Raw genomic sequence first — 17,352 nt, 5'->3', positions numbered from 1 at the left:
AAGAACAGTTTTTTTTTTCTAGAAAGATCTTCCCAAGGTCTCTTAAATGGGCCTTGTTCAACATTAATCAACTCTGGCTTCTCTCTCTCTCTCTCACTCTCTCTTTCTCTCGCTCTCTCTCTCTCCCTCTCTCTTTCTCTCTCTTTAGGTGAGAGCAGATCATTATCGACGTCTCCCTCTGGTTCTCCCTCACCCTCCAGAAACGAATGCAGTATTGCTCCTCTCACCCCATCCCCTTCTCCGGTAAGACAGTGAAACGGTTAAAAGTCTGCCGACCTCTCACACTCTTCCTCTCCCCGTTCCAAACCAACAGTGTGCATTAATTTCCAACCGAAGCCGGGGAGGAATCTTTACCGACACTCCTTTTAAAGCACAGTAAACACGGAAAAAAAAAAGCATGTGGTACTTGAACCTGGATGCAATTACGTGTCTATTTTTTTGGCCGTTTTAAGTAAAGGGTAGAGAGTAAAGCTGTCCTTTCCTTAATCTCATAGTCTACAAACACTCTACAATTTGTGGCAGAGTTAAAGACACCCTAGATCTCTATCTACCTTTAGCAAACACAAAAAAAAGGAGGAGGTAAGAAAAATGTACAGACAAAAACACCCAGAAATGGATGTACCGACTCGTTCTGGGACATTCTTATTTTTCCATCTGATGAAAGTATGTATTCCCCCCCCCCCCCCCCCCACCTGTGATTAAATACCAAGGTCAAAGAGACAGAGGAAAAAGAGATAAAGAGAGACACTCTGTTCTTGCCAGTGCCAGGAGAGAAACTTTACGCTTGTCTCTCGTAACCGCACCCTGGAGGGAGAGAAGATATTAACCACTGATATTAGACATGAAACCTCTCAATTACTTTCGCTCTCCCTCCCACTCTCTCTCTCCCTCCCTCTCTCTCTCTCCCTCCCTCTCTCTCTATCTCTCTCTCACTCTCTCTCTCTCTCTCTCTCTCTCTTTCCCTCTCTCTCTCTATCTCTCTCTCTCGCTCTCACTCTCTCTCTCTCTCTCCCTCCCTCTCTCTCTCTCCCTCCCTCTCTCTCTATCTCTCTCTCGCTCGCTTTCGCTCTCTCTCTCCGTCCATCTCTCTCTATCTCTCTCTCCCTCCCTCCCTCTCTCTCTATCTCTCTCTCGCTTTCTCTCTCTCTCTCCCTCTCTCTCCCTCCCTCCCTCTCTCTCTCTCTCTCCCTCCCTCCCTCTCTCTCTATCTCTCTCTCCCTCTCTCTCTCTCTCTCTCTCTCTCTATTTAGAGGGCGGAAGCGAGACCTCGTGTAGCTTGTCCATTCTCAGTGGTAGTGGCCATCGACTTTGGCACCACATCAAGCGGATATGCCTTCAGCTTCACAGAGGATCCAGAGGCTATCCACATGATGAGGTAACCATGACAACCGTGCCCCCCACCCAACTTTATCTCATTCAAGAATGCACGACTCCAACTCTTTCACGGCCTAAAACCCCGCTGCTTGTGTTTCGACAAACCGCTGTGTCTGTGTATGGATCGAAGAGTACAGACACCTGTTTCCCTGATAGAATTCAGCCCTTATTTACAAAATAAAGGCAGAAAAACAGCAGGGTTTTAGTCCTCGGGGACAATATTTGCATACTTCTTTCAAAGGGAATGTTAAGAAATGTTTGATGTGTTCCGTTTGATTCTCTTTTCAAATCCGAGCCTCCGTGCTTTAATCTAATGCACTCCAGACCACATGACATTTGGGCACAAGCTCTTTGCGTGATTGGCGTCTCCATCTACCGTTCTTCACAGGCGATGGGAGGGTGGAGATCCCGGCATGGCCAATCAGAAGAGCCCGACTTGCCTGCTGCTCACCCCTGACCTCCGATTCCACAGCTTCGGCTTCGCGGCGCGAGACAGCTATCACGACCTCGACCCAGAGGAAGCGCCGCATTGGCTGTACTTCGATAAATTTAAGATGAAAATTCACAGCGCCAGTGTAAGACAGCGAGAGAGTTGGAGAGAGAGAACGAGAGAGATGGATGTATGGCCGTTTGCTGTTTCGCATGACGATTTTTGCAGCAGTTCTGTTCACTTCTCCCCCCACCCCCCCACCCCTCCCTCCACAGGACCTCACCATGGAAACGGAGTTGGAGGCAGTGAGCGGACGAAAAGTTCGGGCCATTGAAGTGTTTGCGCACGCCTTGAGGTTCTTCAGAGAACACGCCTTAAAGGTAAAATGAGAGAACGACAGACAGACAGAGAGAAATAAATTACTCTCAAAAGTCAGTCGCCAGTGTCCACTCGCTAAAAAGACGGAACAGCTGCATTGTCATGACAAAACTTCAGTGAAGTTCCAGCTAACTGTCCAATCTGTCTCACAGAATCCCCCCCCCCTCCGCCCCCCTACAGAAAGAAAACGACTGTGAGATGAGAGGGACGGTAGCCATTACGGTGCATAGTTTCGGTCCAGGACGTTGAAAGCACTCTCTTCCCCTTTTACAAACATACTCTGATGCAAGCAACACACGGCACAGTGGGAAACACAGAAGGGCTTTTTTGGCTAACCTTGAGCTGTTGTTTGTCTGGGCGAAAAGTTTTCATCCGGTTCCCTGGAATCCCTTAGGGTTTAGAGACAAACACCAGGAACAGGGGTCCTTACCAAAACTCACGACACGCTGCCAGGAGGTCAGGAGAGTCGCGCCCTGCGGTGATAATGGGATCCAGACATCCCAACAGAGACAGAGAGAGACAGACAGACAGAGAGAGAGAGAGAGAGAGAGAGAGGACAAAAGGACAGAGAGGAAAGAAATATGCACATACATTTACAGAACTTTGTAAGAAGAATATTTGTGTGTGTGTGTGTGTATATGTTACATATTCAAGTACTGTCTATATGTGTGTGTTTTATGCACCTGTAAACAAAGTAGGAGTTTTTGGATTTTGGTGTGTGTGTGTGTGTGTGTGATGGCGTATGCTACGTATACCTAACTAGGATTTGTGTCTGCATTCGTGTGTGTGCATGTGTGTTCTGCACAGGAAGTGAAAGACCAGTCGTCATCAGTGCTCGAGGGCGATCAGGTGCGATGGGTCATTACTGTCCCAGCCGTGTGGAGACAACCAGCCAAGCAGTTCATGAGAGAGGCAGCCTACCTGGTATTGCACCACACACACACACACACACACACACACAGACTCACTATGTACTCTTAAAATACCCTAAAAGGAAACAATTTTCCATCAGTTTGCTTATTTGCCTTAAAGTGGATAGAGGGAAATTTATTTTTGCATCCTATATTTTTCCATGCATTGTTCATCAGTTACTGCACTACATACGAGAGGCATGAAAATCTCTTTTCAGGACAAATATGTCACCCATAATTTGTTCTGTAACAGCCACTGACACAAGACCCTACACAGTTCAGAACGAAAAGCTGATCGCATCAAACCTAAGACCACAACACTAAACACGTTATAAATGCACATTATAAACTGTCTATAAACTACACACATCATAAACACACCCACCCACACACACACACACACACACACACATGACTGGTGTTAATTTGATTCAGTCACAGCTGGCCCACTCCCCACAGTAAGGTTTCTGGAAGTGTGTGTGTATGGAAAGGAATGTCCCTCTTTTATCTCCGCCACATCAATGACAACATGGATAGGGTGTAAGCATGTGTGTGTGTGTATGCGTGTGTGTGTGTTTGCATCTTCGTTTGAGTGTGTCACCAAATATGCATCACTGACTCTCCTAAACCGACCAATGTTTAAAAAACATCACTACTGACCCCTGATCAGAAACATAGGGCGCGATACTCCAGCTACTTCAAACAAAACAGTGCCATGCCACAGTAAATGCAAGGTACAAATCTTACGCAGAACTGCATACTTAAAATCAAAGGCCAGAGAAGCCCATTGTGTTGAAAAAAAAAAAAAATCCATACGACCTTCTTCCTGCATGTCCTGCCTTCTCCTAGACATATACACGTACCAGACTACAGGGCGTAAGGTCAACAGTCTGACCCCTTCCTCGTAGGACCCCGTCCCAGACCGAGAGGGGGTGGGGTGGGGGGTGGGGGCGCGTACCTTTCCCCTCGCAACATTCCGACAGGCGACTCTGTATTCAGGGTCAGAGTTTCCTCGGAGTAACATCAGCCCAGGCCGAACAATGCGCTGGGATCGGCGTACAAATACAGGAAACCACGCCTCGCCCCGAGCGAGAGGGGGGCGAACGCGGAGGGAGAGCAGGACGGAGTGCGAGAGTGGAAGGGCGGAAAATGGATGGGGAGGAAAACACGGGCGGACACACCTTCATCGGCGACCTCCCTCTCTACCCCGACCGTCAGGGCTGAACAACCTCTCTAGAACCTAGACCTCTCTCGCACAATTTTCAGGGTTTTAACCTTTGGCCGCTCGCCTTACGCGGGAAAGAATCAGACGTTTGGTTAGATGTCGTTGTGTTTCAGTCCAGCGCGCCAGTTAGGATATTCGTTATCAAAATACGAGTCTTTTTTTTTTTCAACTTTAAATGATAAACGATAAATATTTTTTCCTCTTCTCTCTTATTGTAGGCGGGGTTGGTCACTCCTGACTCTCCAGATCAGCTTCTCATTGCTCTTGAACCAGAGGCTGCTTCGATTTACTGTAGGAAACTCCGCCTACATCAGATGATTGACCTCAGTCAGCGACCAATGGCCAATGGAATGGATGTAGATGGGTCCCGCCCATTTGACTCCAGCTTTAGGCAAGGTACCAGAACATTCTTTGATCCATAAACATGCAAAAACATGGCAAGCATTAAAACAAAGGTCCAAACCAACCGCGCCTCTCATATTTCCAAATTTGCATTAGACATGACCTCTGAATAATGGTCTGCTTCATCTCGCCATGGGTTTGCATGGGTTTTGTGCCTGTGTGTGTGTGTGTTCGGGGGAAGCCGTGGATACATATGGTATTGGATATCAGAGTTAGCTATGAGGGCTTCAATCAAAGAGACATCTGCTTTCTGGAGACAGAGAGGGAGAGAGAGAGAGAGAGAGAGAGGGAGTGAGAGAATGAGGGGGAGAGAGAGAGAAAGAGAGAGGGAGTGAGAGAATGAGGGGGAGAGAGAGAGAAAGAGAGAGGGAGTGAGAGAATGAGGGGGAGAGAGAGAGAAAGAGAGAGGGAGTGAGAGAATGAGGGGGAGAGAGAGAGAAAGAGAGAGGGAGTGAGAGAATGAGGGGGAGAGAGAGAGAAAGAGAGAGGGAGTGAGAGAATGAGGGGGAGAGAGAGAGAAAGAGAGGGAGTGAGAGAATGAGGGGGAGAGAGAGAGAAAGAGAGAGGGAGTGAGAGAATGAGGGGGAGAGAGAGAGAAAGAGAGGGAGTGAGAGAATGAGGGGGAGAGAGAGAGAAAGAGGGAGAGAGAGAGAGAGAGAAAAGGAAAGCCTGTCATTCTCTTGAGAAATGAGGTGTCCTTGAGGGCACTGAGTTGAAATAAACTCTAAAAGACACTGACCCTCTTTATCATCCATCATGACCCCTTGCTCTCGCTCTCGCTCTCTCTCTCTTGCTCACTCTCCCGCTCTCTCCCTCTCTCTCTTATTCACTTCAACATTTGTTGTGCTCCATCCATGAATCAAAATTCTAGACATTGAAAGAAATACTGTACTTGCTTTTGCACTTGCTCAGACTGCATAAAACACACACACACACACACACACACACACAAACCCACACACCCACACAAACAGACACACCAATACACACCAACACGCACAGATGACTTAGTACTATAATTGGAACAAGGTGCTGCTGGACTATGATCTCACCCCCTTCAGGCCTGTTAATCTCTCTCTCTCTCTCTCTGTCTCTCTCTTTTTCTCTCTGTGTCTGTCTGTCTGTCTCTCTCTCTCTCTCCCTCTCTCTCCCTTTCATTTTCCTTCCTTATGTGTGAACCGAAGCATGCAAGAATGTCTGAGATTAAAAAAAAAAAAAAATAACTGAGTTGGTAAACGAATGAATGACACTTCAATCACTCCTCTGCCTCTTTCATCTTGAGGGGCACATCTATCCACTTAACGGGGCCAAGTTTGTGTAATGCTGTTCCGTTTCTTTCCCGCGGTACACTTCTCCTCTCCCTCTGACCGCTTTTCCAAACCTTTCTCCCGGGGACACGCCGAGGTATGCTGGCACTCTCCATCTGTGCCAAAACCAGACTGGGCACACCCTGTCTGTGCCATGCAGTGCCAATCTGCCAAAGCCCCCATTCCTGAACAGCCAACCACAGACTCCATCCACGGAGTGGGGTGGTGATGTGTGGTTTCATCCACCATACACACACAAATATATAATGCATTCGCTAACATACGCAGCCATGAATCCACAAACGTACACACACACACACACACCCTCAGACATGCAAAACTGCATGCACAGACCCACATATTAATAATGAGTTGCTAGAGTGTACTATTACAGCTAACTTTCTAGAACTATCTCACATGTGCACATGCATGTCCTTATGCACATAAACATGTACATACAAACCAACACACACACACATCCTCAAACATGCAAAACTGCATGCACAGACCCACATATTAATAATGAGTTGCTAGAGTGTACTATTACAGCTAACGTTCAAGAACTGTCTTACATGTTTAAAATACATGTGCACATGCATGTCCTTACAGACATGAACATGTACATACAAACCAACACACACACACACACACAAATACGCATGCATGTGTGCACACACACACGTCTATTTTTATACCTTTCCACTTCATTACTATACACTCTCAGTGTTTGGCTCACGTGTACGTTACCCTTACAAGTCATTACAGACCACCCCCCCTCCCCTCTTTTTTTTTTTTTTTTTTTTGAGTCTTTCATTCTTTTTCTTTCAATGCTGTTTCATATTGCGTAAATGATTTCCAGATTGCCTCCAGAGCTATATAAGTTTCTGTGCTCTGAATGTTTAGCACACAGTCTCTGGCCAATTGAATGTATGCCTGACTGTAGTTCACCGAGTGCATAAAGGGTTTATAGTCCTAACCTTAGGTCCCCACAAACCTATCAGACTCCCACAAAGCTGCTAAGACACCTTTCCCATACTGTTCACTCTGTCGTAAAAGGTTTCAAGTCTTTGGTTCTATTTCTTTTAATCAGAATTCCACTTATTTTACAAAGCAGTTGTTGACTGCCTATCAAAACAACTACACTCCGAAAAAAAAAAAAAAAAAAGCATGCTTCAGACCAGTTTGACTGGTCAAGTCTAGTGGGTCCTCATAAAATATCAGCAATAAACCAAGAAGTTATTTGTTTTATGAGGTCTGTGACCTCGGCTAATGCTAACAGTCGGAGGTATTGTTTTACGGCCCGTAAGCCCTAGTCTCATTAAAACGGCTACGTTTTCAGGTGCTGCTGTTTCAACAAGCCGTGTTAGGGATTTAGGCATAGTTAGCAAAATAGAGACCATGTGGTGGTTTGTAATTAGTGTTGAGGTATTCTGATTAAACTCTCTGTTTGCGCTGCGCGGGTGATTGAAGATGCGGCATTTTGGATTTCATTCATTGTTTATGATGCTGAGTATTTGACGATGATTAAATGTGGTGTTTTTCTTGGACGGAAGATTGCCGACGCGGTTTTTTACAATTACACGCATTTTTCTGTTGCAGCTCGCGAACAGCTTCGTAGAGCGAGACACAGCCGGACGTTCCTGGTCGAGAGCGGCACGGGGGAACTCTGGTCTGAGATGAAGACAGGTACGGGACCTGGCTGTACACCCGAGAAGAGGAAAAGACATATGTGAGAAATAACATAGGGAAAGCATAAATATTGGAACGTATGTACGTAGAAATACAGAAACTGAAGGAAGTTGTTGAATAACAAGATTTAAGAACTTAATTGTATTCATTTTGACCGACCAATACAATAGGAGCTATATTTAAAAGTGGAGAAAACAGGCGCCAAACTAAAAAAAACCCCAGAGCAAACAGAAAGTCAGACACGCAAGACAAACTGACAGGTCGACAAAAAAATATTTGCTGATTTGGACAAATAAGCGTACTGTATTGTTAAAAACTGAAGAGAGTAAGGAGCATCAAAGCGGTGAAGATGAATCACGCCGTATGAAACCGCTCAGATGAATACATTTGAGTTACACATTGAGTCAGCCCACCTCTGATTCTGCTCACACGTACCGAAGCAACACAACTGTCACAAAAGCTAATAGGAAATATGTGGGATTAAGCTACTCAGTGCTTCCTCCAACTACCTCGAAAGTTTCCTCCGAGGCTACCTCATGGACGATTACAATGCCAGAAATGACCTGTCTCGCAAACACACAAATTGTACAAGCACCAAGTAACTCCACCCTAGTACAGGACTCCCTCCATTTCCCCAGTGAGGAGAAAAAAACGAACCCTGAACAACCCCCAACATACTAGCTGCAGAAAGCGTTACATCGAATGTTCTTGTTTTCCTTCTTTCTCCCTTTCTCTCTCTCTCTCTCGATTTTGCTCACTTTGCTCACTCTCTTGCCATGAAATGTTTATATGACTCCACTTTCTACATTTGCAAATGACTCTCGTTGGGCAATCAGGGATACTTTCAATGTATGTTTTTACTGGCTACATAAACTCAGCATGCATGGCCACAGTCAGAGAGTGTGTGTGTGTGTGTGTGTGTGCGTGCGCGCGCGCGTGTGTGTATGTGTGTGTACATGTGAGTGTGTTTGACATTAAAATCCTCCTGCACCAGACTAACTGACTCGCTGGCAAGGTCCAGGGTCAAAACAATCAGTCCTTCAGGTCCAGATGTTTCCTGGTGTCACAGAGAGGGGGGGGGGGGGGGGTGTAATATTCATAGGCTAGAACACAGCTCCAAAATACACATTACCTTTAGTAAATTAACTGTAGCAGTATAGCGGAGACCTCACTAAACAAGCTCGCTCTTTCTTCCGACATTCCGAAACTATCTACGCTCCCTCAGCCCAACATGTCCACAGACCAGAGTACACACGTACACACACACACAAACACACACACACACACACAGACAAACACATTTGAGAGGTCTGAATGGAGGGTTGTTTCCTCTGAGACTCCATAGTTATTCTCTGTAAATAAACAAGAGAGATGAAACGAAAGAAGACAGTTTTACGCCGCTCTCTTCCTCTCTCCCGTTATAGTTCCTTTTTTTTTCCTTCTTCCCTCGGCTTTCCAGTCAGTCCCCGTCCCTGTCTTTTACCCTCTCCTCTCCTCTCCTCTCCTCTCTTCTCCTCTCCTCTCCTCTCCTGTGCTGTAGGTGTTGTGTGTAATAAAGCACAGTCATTTGGCACCGCCCCAGCGTTGAGTCTTATCTCTGGTGTTATCATATATGTCTGGAGGTTGTTTAGTTTAAGAGGCTGCATTATGTCCAGACCGTAACCGTGAACTTTGTATCTTGCCTCCTGGCACTTTTAACCGCGGCCTGGCGCTGGAACAGGAGAGCTTTCACAGACCCATTAACTAGGGCTTCAGTTCGTAAAATCACAAATGAAACGCCTTAAAAGTGTTTGCGTGCGTGTGAATGTGTGTGTGTGTGTGTGTGTGTGGTGGCAGGTGACCGGTACATTGTGGCAGATTGCGGAGGCGGTACAGTGGATTTGACGGTGCATCAGATAGAGCAGCCGCAGGGCACGCTGAAGGAACTCTACAAAGCCTCGGGTAAGCGACGAAACCGTGCCCGCCTCACGCCGGCCACACCCAGAGCTCCGTGTCAGTCACGGTGATTGACAGCTACCCTACACCGGTCACATCCACAATCATGAAGGGTTAGAGCTTGATCCCAGTGCCGGCTCTCTCTCTGTTCGGCCACACGTCAAAAGAAAACCGTTCTAGTTCCTCACGGTTTAACAGGGATTATCTTTCACCATGCTCTGATTCTTTTTGTTTGTTTGTTTGTTTGAGTTTCTTGTTTGTTTGTTTATCGTTCATTAGCCTGTTTTGTTATCAGGAAAACAAAACAAAAGAACAAAAGAATTGTGCAGCTCATTTCATGTCCTTAAAACTGAGAGAAGCGGGCGACTTTGTCTAATCTGACAGTCTTTCTCTGGTGTGGATCAGGGGGTCCTTACGGAGCAGTGGGGGTGGACATGGCCTTTGAGGCGATGCTGTGTCAGATTTTTGGGTCGGACTTCATCGAGAGCTTTAAGGCCAAGCGCCCGGCGGCTTGGGTGGACCTGACCATCGCTTTCGAGGCAAGGAAGAGGACGGCGTCGCCGGGCCGGGCCAGCTCCCTCAACATCTCGCTACCCTTCTCCTTCATCGACTTCTACAAAAGATACCGAGGGCAGAGTGTGGAAACGGCCTTACGCAAGAGCAAGTAATGGCTCTGTGTGTGTGTGTGTGTGTGTGTGTGTGTGTTGGGTGGGGGTGGGGGGGGGCATATATGTCTGGCTCCTTTTCCTCAGTATTTCTCAATAAAATGAACTGAAAAGTAGTGAATAGGACAAATTTGTATGATATAAAATCTGTCTCTCTGTTTCTCTCCCTCTCTCTGTCGCACACACACAGCACTAACATAGTGAAGTGGTCATCGCAGGGGATGTTGAGACTGACTGCAGATGCTATGAACGAACTCTTCCAACCAACCATCAACAACATCATCAAACATATCGGTGAGACACACACACACAGGTCATTTATCACAGTCATACCACAGCTGCTGTGCATGTGTTCTATAAGTACGGCGTGATGAATCACACTCTAATATTCAGTCTTCTTAATATCCATCTTGAACAGATTTTGATTTGTATAAGTTACTGGGTATCTGGATCTTGTCCGACTACTACGGCGATGTTGCTGTAATCGTTTATTTTTGGGGTTTTTTCCTGTCGCAGAGGACCTGATGCAGAAACCAGAAGTTCAGGGCGTTCGTTTCCTCTTTCTGGTGGGTGGTTTCGCCGAATCGCCCATGCTTCAACGGGCGGCCCATAATGCACTGGGGCGAACCTGCCGCATCATTATCCCCCAGGACGTGGGACTGACCATCCTGAAGGGGGCGGTGTTGTTCGGCCTGGACCCCACAGTGGTGCGGGTGCGACGCTGCCCTCTGACCTACGGGGTGGGCGTGCTGAACCGTTTCGTGGAGGGCCGACACCCGCCCGAGAAACTGCTCGTCAAAGACGGCCGCGAGTGGTGCACCGACATCCTGGACCGTTTCGTGTCCGTCGACCAATCGGTGGCCTTGGGGGAGGTGGTGAGGCGGAGCTACACGCCAGCGAGGGTGGGGCAAAGGAAGATCATCATCAATATTTACTGCAGCGACACTGATGACGTGGTCTACATCACCGACCCGGGGGTGAGAAAATGCGGGGCCATCACTCTGGACCTGACGGAACCGGGGGCCGTTGGAGGCAGCGTCAACGGCAACGGCTCGGTCGCCGACCGCAGGGAGATCCGAACCACCATGCAGTTCGGCGACACCGAGATCAAGGTGACGGCCGTCGACGTGGCAACCGGCCGGTCGGTGCGTGCGTCCATTGACTTCCTGTCCAACTGAACTGTTCGTGTCGCTAACGCAACGCTCCACAGAGGAAGAGAGGGACCCCCCCCCCCTGTTAAAATTATGGGATCGTGAAAGGAAACTAAATTGGAGAGGAAAGGACAAACTGAACTGAGAGTCTGAAATATTAAATTGTATTTAGTATGAACAGGGTTAGTAAGCCTATTACGTTAGGCAGCGCTGAGATATTTGATTATTATTACTGTTATTTTTTTTTACTACAACACAAAGTTCTCTCATATTTATACACTTATAGCTTCTACCAAGCAGTAAATCCTAGTCCTTCAAGACCAAAACTGGCAGCATTTGTTTTCAGCATTGCACTCCTTTGTTCCAAGGGCTGTCCTCTTAAAAGAAGTTGAAGTAGTGCCACCTAGTGGTAAGACTTCACATTGACCCACAGGGTCGAAGAACATTTCTCATGGTGCATTTTAGTAATGGGTTCATTTAGAAAATGTACAATAATAAGCTGAAATGAGGTGATGTCATAAACTGGAGTATTATTGGTTGGCGTAGTTCTCACAATGTACGGATCTATTTATGTGCTAAATTCCATGACAGGGCTATATTTTGATAACTGCATTTAGAACAACATTCTCAATTTTTTTTTGTGTGTTATATTATCCTATATTCACTTTTAGTATTTTATACAGACCTAAACAATTCATCATTACCCATGAGTGTACACACTTTTGTATTACAAAACAATATAAAAACTCTATCTCCTTACTTTTATGATGCCAGTGCGCTGTCTGGTGTTTGTAATGGTTTTCACTTCCTACAGTTTTAACACATTTCAGCTCACAAAACTTAAATCATTTCTGCCAAGTCTTGTACTGGTCTGGTTTGTTGTCCACCACATCCTGACCAGTGTAGCTTTATTGTCACTGAATGCGCGATGACATAGCGCCAAGCCTGACCGAGGCGGCGAGACAGCAACGAACGGCTCGACCGCTACGAGCGCGGCGTATGAGATAGGAGAAAAAAAAACCAATCGGACTCAGTGGGTGAGAAGTGGAAGTATTGATTTTAATGGTCCAATAAATAGTTCCATCCAGCGAAGCAGCAGGACTTCACCGCCAAAACATCAATGTGTTTTTTTTTTACGCCAAACAGAACAGCAAGCTTTTGCTCGAGAGTTACGCGTGAAATTTACTCGTACGCAACAACCAGCATACCTAAGATTCCCCCCCCCCGCTATCCTACAGGAGCGGTGACCTCGCTGAACTCACAAGACTCACACAAAAAAAAAAACCCTTAGGAGTGATATTAGCAAAAGCTACCTTTATTTCTGGTGGGGGGGTTTTTTCCCCCCCTGTCTGTCTGCTCAAACACATTGAGATGTCAGGACACGCTGCTTGATATTCAGTAACAAAACAAAAACACAAACTGGTTAGCGGAGCAGACAAAAAAAAATCGACACTTCTTGTGTTTTTTCAACCTTTCAAAGAGTCCAAAACCTAAACTGTTGGAGACTAAGCGTCCGCGAGAGGGGACGGGTCTAGTGGGCGTGGGGGGGTCTCCCGCGACCCCGCCCGCGTCCTGCGGGGGCGTCGACGGAGGAGCGGGGGTTTTTGATGGTCTCGTCCACGGAGAGGATGAGGCAGGCGGCTTCGGAGGCCGCGGTCAGGGCGTTGATCCTCACGATGGCTGGTTCCCACACGCACGCCTGGAAGTTATCGGCGATGTCCTCGTTGTTCACGTCCACGCCGTACCACATACCGCCCTGAGAGAGAGAGAGAGGGGGGGGTGGACAGGGACAGGAGAGAAAGAGCACGGTTTGTATCATCACGTGGGCTCATCTGTGTATTTATTAAATGTGTTGAGTTAAGGATGCTGATAGGCCTGCATTTTTCACCCAGTGTGTTATGGTGATGATGTGTGTGTGTGTGATTGTGTATATGCCCTTGTGTGTGTGTATCTCCGCATTCTGTTGAGTCTGTGGATCTGTGAGCTTGGCCCTTATTGAGAGAGAGAATGTTCGCCTATGCGTGCTTGGCCCTCAGTTTGTAGAAAGAAGGAGAAAGAGAGAGAGAGAGAGTGTGTTCACCTGTGCATGCTTGGCCCTCAGTTTGTTGAGAATGTTGGTGGCGTCGAAGCCTGCATTGTCGCACAGCTGTCGGGGGATGACCTCCAGGGCTTTGGCGTACGCCCCGATGAGAAGCTGCTGTTTGCCGGGGATGGTCCTGGAGTAATCCCTCAGGTATTTCGACAGCTCCATCTCTATGGCTCCCCCACCAGCCACGATGGAGTCATTCTAAAAACACAAAACAACACACACACACTCACTAAAACACGTGCAGTCTCTACCCCACTCTAAACCTCCTGTTGTCTGTATCTTAAAAAAAAAAAAACTCTTTCCATCCAAAAAAAACCCACCAGATAATCTATCTGCACCCCGTTGCTACACGCTACATGGGAATGCGGGTTGCATGGTATGTGAAGCTTTTGCTCATATGCAGGATTCTGACTCTTTGGCGTGTTCAGGGATACGTGTAAAAGGCGTGTAAGCGAACGCGCGGCCGGTCGGCGTGGCTGACCTTGATGGCCCGGCGCACGATCATGATGGCGTCGTGCAGAGAGCGCTCCGTCTCCTCCATAAACTGCTCCGCTCCGCCCCTCAGGATGATGGTGCACGTCTTGGCCTTCGGACAGCCCTTAAAGAAGTTGTACCTGAAGGATAGAGCCACACACACACACACAGTCAATACAGACACAGGCACACACTCACATATGCTCACCAACTATTTGAAACTTGGCTGTCTATCAGAGTGTGCTTTGAAATGAAAACTTCAAACTAAGACTTGAATATGAGAACTTGATTGATCGATCAGAACGAAGACGTTCGTGAGAGTAGCTGTCAGAACTGGAGGGAGAAGAAAAAAAAAAAAAACACGGACGGAAGCGGTCTGAGCTCTCACCTCTCTCCTCCGACTTGCACCTCCTCAAACAGCTCACACTGGCCCAGGACGTCGTCAGTCAGGGAACTGACGCTGGTCTGGATGGAGCCCCCGCAGGCCTGGAGGAATCATTACCCATGAATTAACACGACCGTCCACACCGATAACAGCAGTCACTAACTTCAATGGGACCCCGTACATGAAAACCATGTTAATATACATACATCAGCTTTACAAAGCATGCAGCTCAGACAATGAAGGTCCAGAGCAAAATTCAATGAAGACCAGAGCACAGACTTGCCACTCTGTGGCCTTCTAAAAGGGATATTATCCCATTATCCCTGGTCCTCACCATCATGGTTCTCTTGAGGTCTTCCTCCTGTACCCGGCCGGCACAGAACAGGTCCCGATCGGCGAAGTACTGTGTAGCCACGTCTCCGATGGGCAGCTTGGACAGAACCACTTTAGCGCCGGACTTATAGATCTTCTCCAGTTTATCGTAGAGAATGTTCCACTCAGCATCCACTATGGCCTGGTAGTCCTGAAAACGGCATCACATGACACATATGGGGTAGGCTCATTCAGAGTGGTAAATCCATGTTAACTATACTCAGCAAGTTTCAAACATTACGCACAGAAAAGAATAAAAATAAAATGGAACCAAAGACATGGGTGTCGAACATATGTGACGCCAAGAGGGAGAGACTTGTCAAAAACAACTGGCCTGAGAATGTCCTCAATTTGATCTCTTCACTTCTCTACTGATCAATAAGCAGCGTCGTGTGACCGTCGTTGGCCTACTGACCTCTACTGTGTTGACCCGGACCTCTGCGTTGTCCTTCTCGGCCTTGAGCTCCAGCTCGATGTTGAGCAGGGCGATCTTTGGGTTCTCGTAGCGTTTGGGCTGCATCTCGAAGCCCGCGTAGGAGAAGGTCTTCTTAAAGGCCACACCCGCCACCAGCTGAGAGTCCTGCTCCGCACACACAGAGACCAGGCTAAGACGCGCACGTCAAGTCACATGACCACCGCACGCTCGATAAACGGCTCCGTGAGATTTAAACTAACGATGATCTGCCACGTCTGGTGTTTAAAGCAGTCAAAGACTCACAGAGGAGGCTCTGAACAGCATTTAAGAACAGGACAACTGGGAGAAAAGTAATGTTTTGATTTATGATTTATCAATGCCCTGAGCCCAGACAGGTTGTGTGATTTGACATTTGTCAATCACTAGTCACTAAAGATATGTATGTGTGTGTGTAAAATATGCATTCGGTCAAACCACAGACGCAATCAAGTTGAATAAGAAAATTACAGCGATAAATAAGATGCTGCTACTCTCAATCACAAATAAGCAAAGACGTTTTTAAAAAAAATAAATAAATAAAAAAGAAGCAGAAAAAAAAAGTGACTGACAGGACAGAATCTCTTACCTCCAAAGCTCCGCCCTGCACTTTCTTCACACCAATCATCTTCAGGGACAGCAGCTCGTCCAGCATCATCACTGCGTCCACCACCATCTTGGAGAAGAAGTCCTTCTGCCCAGCGATCAGCTTAGAGTTCAGCGCTGTGGCCGCGCATTTCTCCAACAGCTTCCTCTGCTCTCTGACGGACGGGAGAACAAAGAGCCGTTAATGACGAGCGCGCCTCACGGCGTCTCTCGAAACATCGCGCTAAGCGAAAGGTAAACACATCATGAACGAAAAGCAAACGCCTGTGAGTGAAATCATATTAAATCATGACGGTAACTAAACGAAGGGCGTCTTTATTGTTTCGTGTGTTGAGGGGCCGGACGTGCGTTCGGTGCGGCTGATTAAAAAAAAAAAAACCGCGCGCTTGGCGCGGTAGGGACGCGCGAATCCGCACTCACTGCTTGTCGTCTTTCTTGACCGTGACGGCGATCTCTTTGATCTTTTTGACGGCGAGGTTGGTGGCTGTGCGGAAGGCGCGGATGATGGTCTGGGGGTGGAGCCCTTCCTCCACATACGATTTCAGCTGCTTCAGAAACTCTGCGGCCAGCAGGGTCACAGAGGTCGTGCCATCACCGACCTACGCTCACACACAGAATCAGAATAACAGAATCTTGCCAAGTGACACTGAGTATATTTATCTTCATGGCTATGGAATAAACACTGTGATCCATTTAATTTTGCTGGGATTATTGTTTTCCAGTCAACAATTAGACAGATCAGTTAAGGTCTATGTGCTACATGCATTATCTCTGTAAAAAGTTGGTTGTCACGGTGATGCTGTGAGCTAACCTCAGCGTCCTGGGATCTGGCGATGTCCACCAGAGTCTTGGCTGCAGGGTGAACCACATCCAACAGCTTGAGAATGGTGGCACCATCATTAGAGATGGTTGCTTTTCCTGCAAAACAAACAAACAAAAAACACAGCTATTGGTTTCCTCTACAAACACACACACTCTTACGATCAAACATGAGCACACTGAAATAATCACAAAGCCTCAAAAGAAAACATATAGGTCCGGAAGTTAGCGGACTTCCTCGCACTTGTGTCTGTCGCTCATACACACACTACTGACACCATTCTCTCTCTCACCTCTGTTGTCCACGATCAGTTTGTCCATGCCGCGGGGACCCAGTGTGGTTCTCACCGCCTCCGCGATCACCTGACAGGCATTGATGTTACTGATGAGCTGAGGAATACCCTGGGAGGTATCTGTCCCCTCCTTCAGCAGGATAACCGGTGTGGGCTGGGAACAGAACAGGACAGTCACAGCGGATGTGCGTTAGGTAAACTGTAGCGAGTTTACAACGTTGAAGGTTAACAAAAACATTTGCATTCATTAACTTTGAGTTTGTAGGTTCCTGCTTGTACAAAGCTTATTCACTTCTGCATGTCCACATTCATATACAACATGGCAGCAGAAGGTCTAAAGGACTGGATGCAAGGGTCGAGCAGCTGATAAATGTTCATAACTGCATCGGAAACTGA

The 17,352-nt window shown here is 47.2% G+C and overlaps 2 protein-coding genes across 2 annotated transcripts in view; one reads left to right on the top strand and one right to left on the bottom strand.

Moving 5' to 3' along the window:
- Positions 1–11,707, top strand: part of hspa12b (heat shock protein 12B) — an 18,097-nt gene extending 6,390 nt beyond the window's left edge. The window contains exons 3-13 of the mRNA XM_030779988.1: positions 149–243; positions 1,251–1,375; positions 1,763–1,949; positions 2,080–2,184; positions 2,990–3,106; positions 4,537–4,714; positions 7,627–7,713; positions 9,553–9,657; positions 10,057–10,315; positions 10,507–10,610; positions 10,833–11,707. Coding sequence (XP_030635848.1) covers positions 149–243; positions 1,251–1,375; positions 1,763–1,949; positions 2,080–2,184; positions 2,990–3,106; positions 4,537–4,714; positions 7,627–7,713; positions 9,553–9,657; positions 10,057–10,315; positions 10,507–10,610; positions 10,833–11,494 — 2,024 coding nt within the window. The 3' untranslated portion in view covers positions 11,495–11,707. The remainder of the gene's footprint in view (positions 1–148; positions 244–1,250; positions 1,376–1,762; positions 1,950–2,079; positions 2,185–2,989; positions 3,107–4,536; positions 4,715–7,626; positions 7,714–9,552; positions 9,658–10,056; positions 10,316–10,506; positions 10,611–10,832) is intronic.
- Positions 11,708–12,505: 798 nt separating this feature from the next.
- cct7 (chaperonin containing TCP1, subunit 7 (eta)) lies at positions 12,506–17,105 on the bottom strand. The gene is made up of 10 exons (XM_030780286.1): positions 16,957–17,105; positions 16,656–16,762; positions 16,265–16,443; positions 15,828–15,999; positions 15,203–15,367; positions 14,750–14,938; positions 14,419–14,516; positions 14,038–14,170; positions 13,548–13,754; positions 12,506–13,223 (listed from the first exon to the last, which is right to left on the bottom strand). Exons 1-10 carry the CDS (start codon positions 16,982–16,984, stop codon positions 12,999–13,001), a joined length of 1,503 nt encoding a protein of 500 aa, XP_030636146.1. The 5' UTR covers positions 16,985–17,105; the 3' UTR covers positions 12,506–12,998.
- Positions 17,106–17,352: the final 247 nt, after the last annotated feature.

The sequence above is a fragment of the Chanos chanos genome, chromosome 7 (assembly GCF_902362185.1).
Source record: "Chanos chanos chromosome 7, fChaCha1.1, whole genome shotgun sequence".
Lineage (NCBI taxonomy): Eukaryota > Metazoa > Chordata > Actinopteri > Gonorynchiformes > Chanidae > Chanos > Chanos chanos.
The sequence above is the reverse complement of the archived record's forward strand: the minus strand, read 5'-3'. Positions and strand labels throughout refer to the sequence as shown.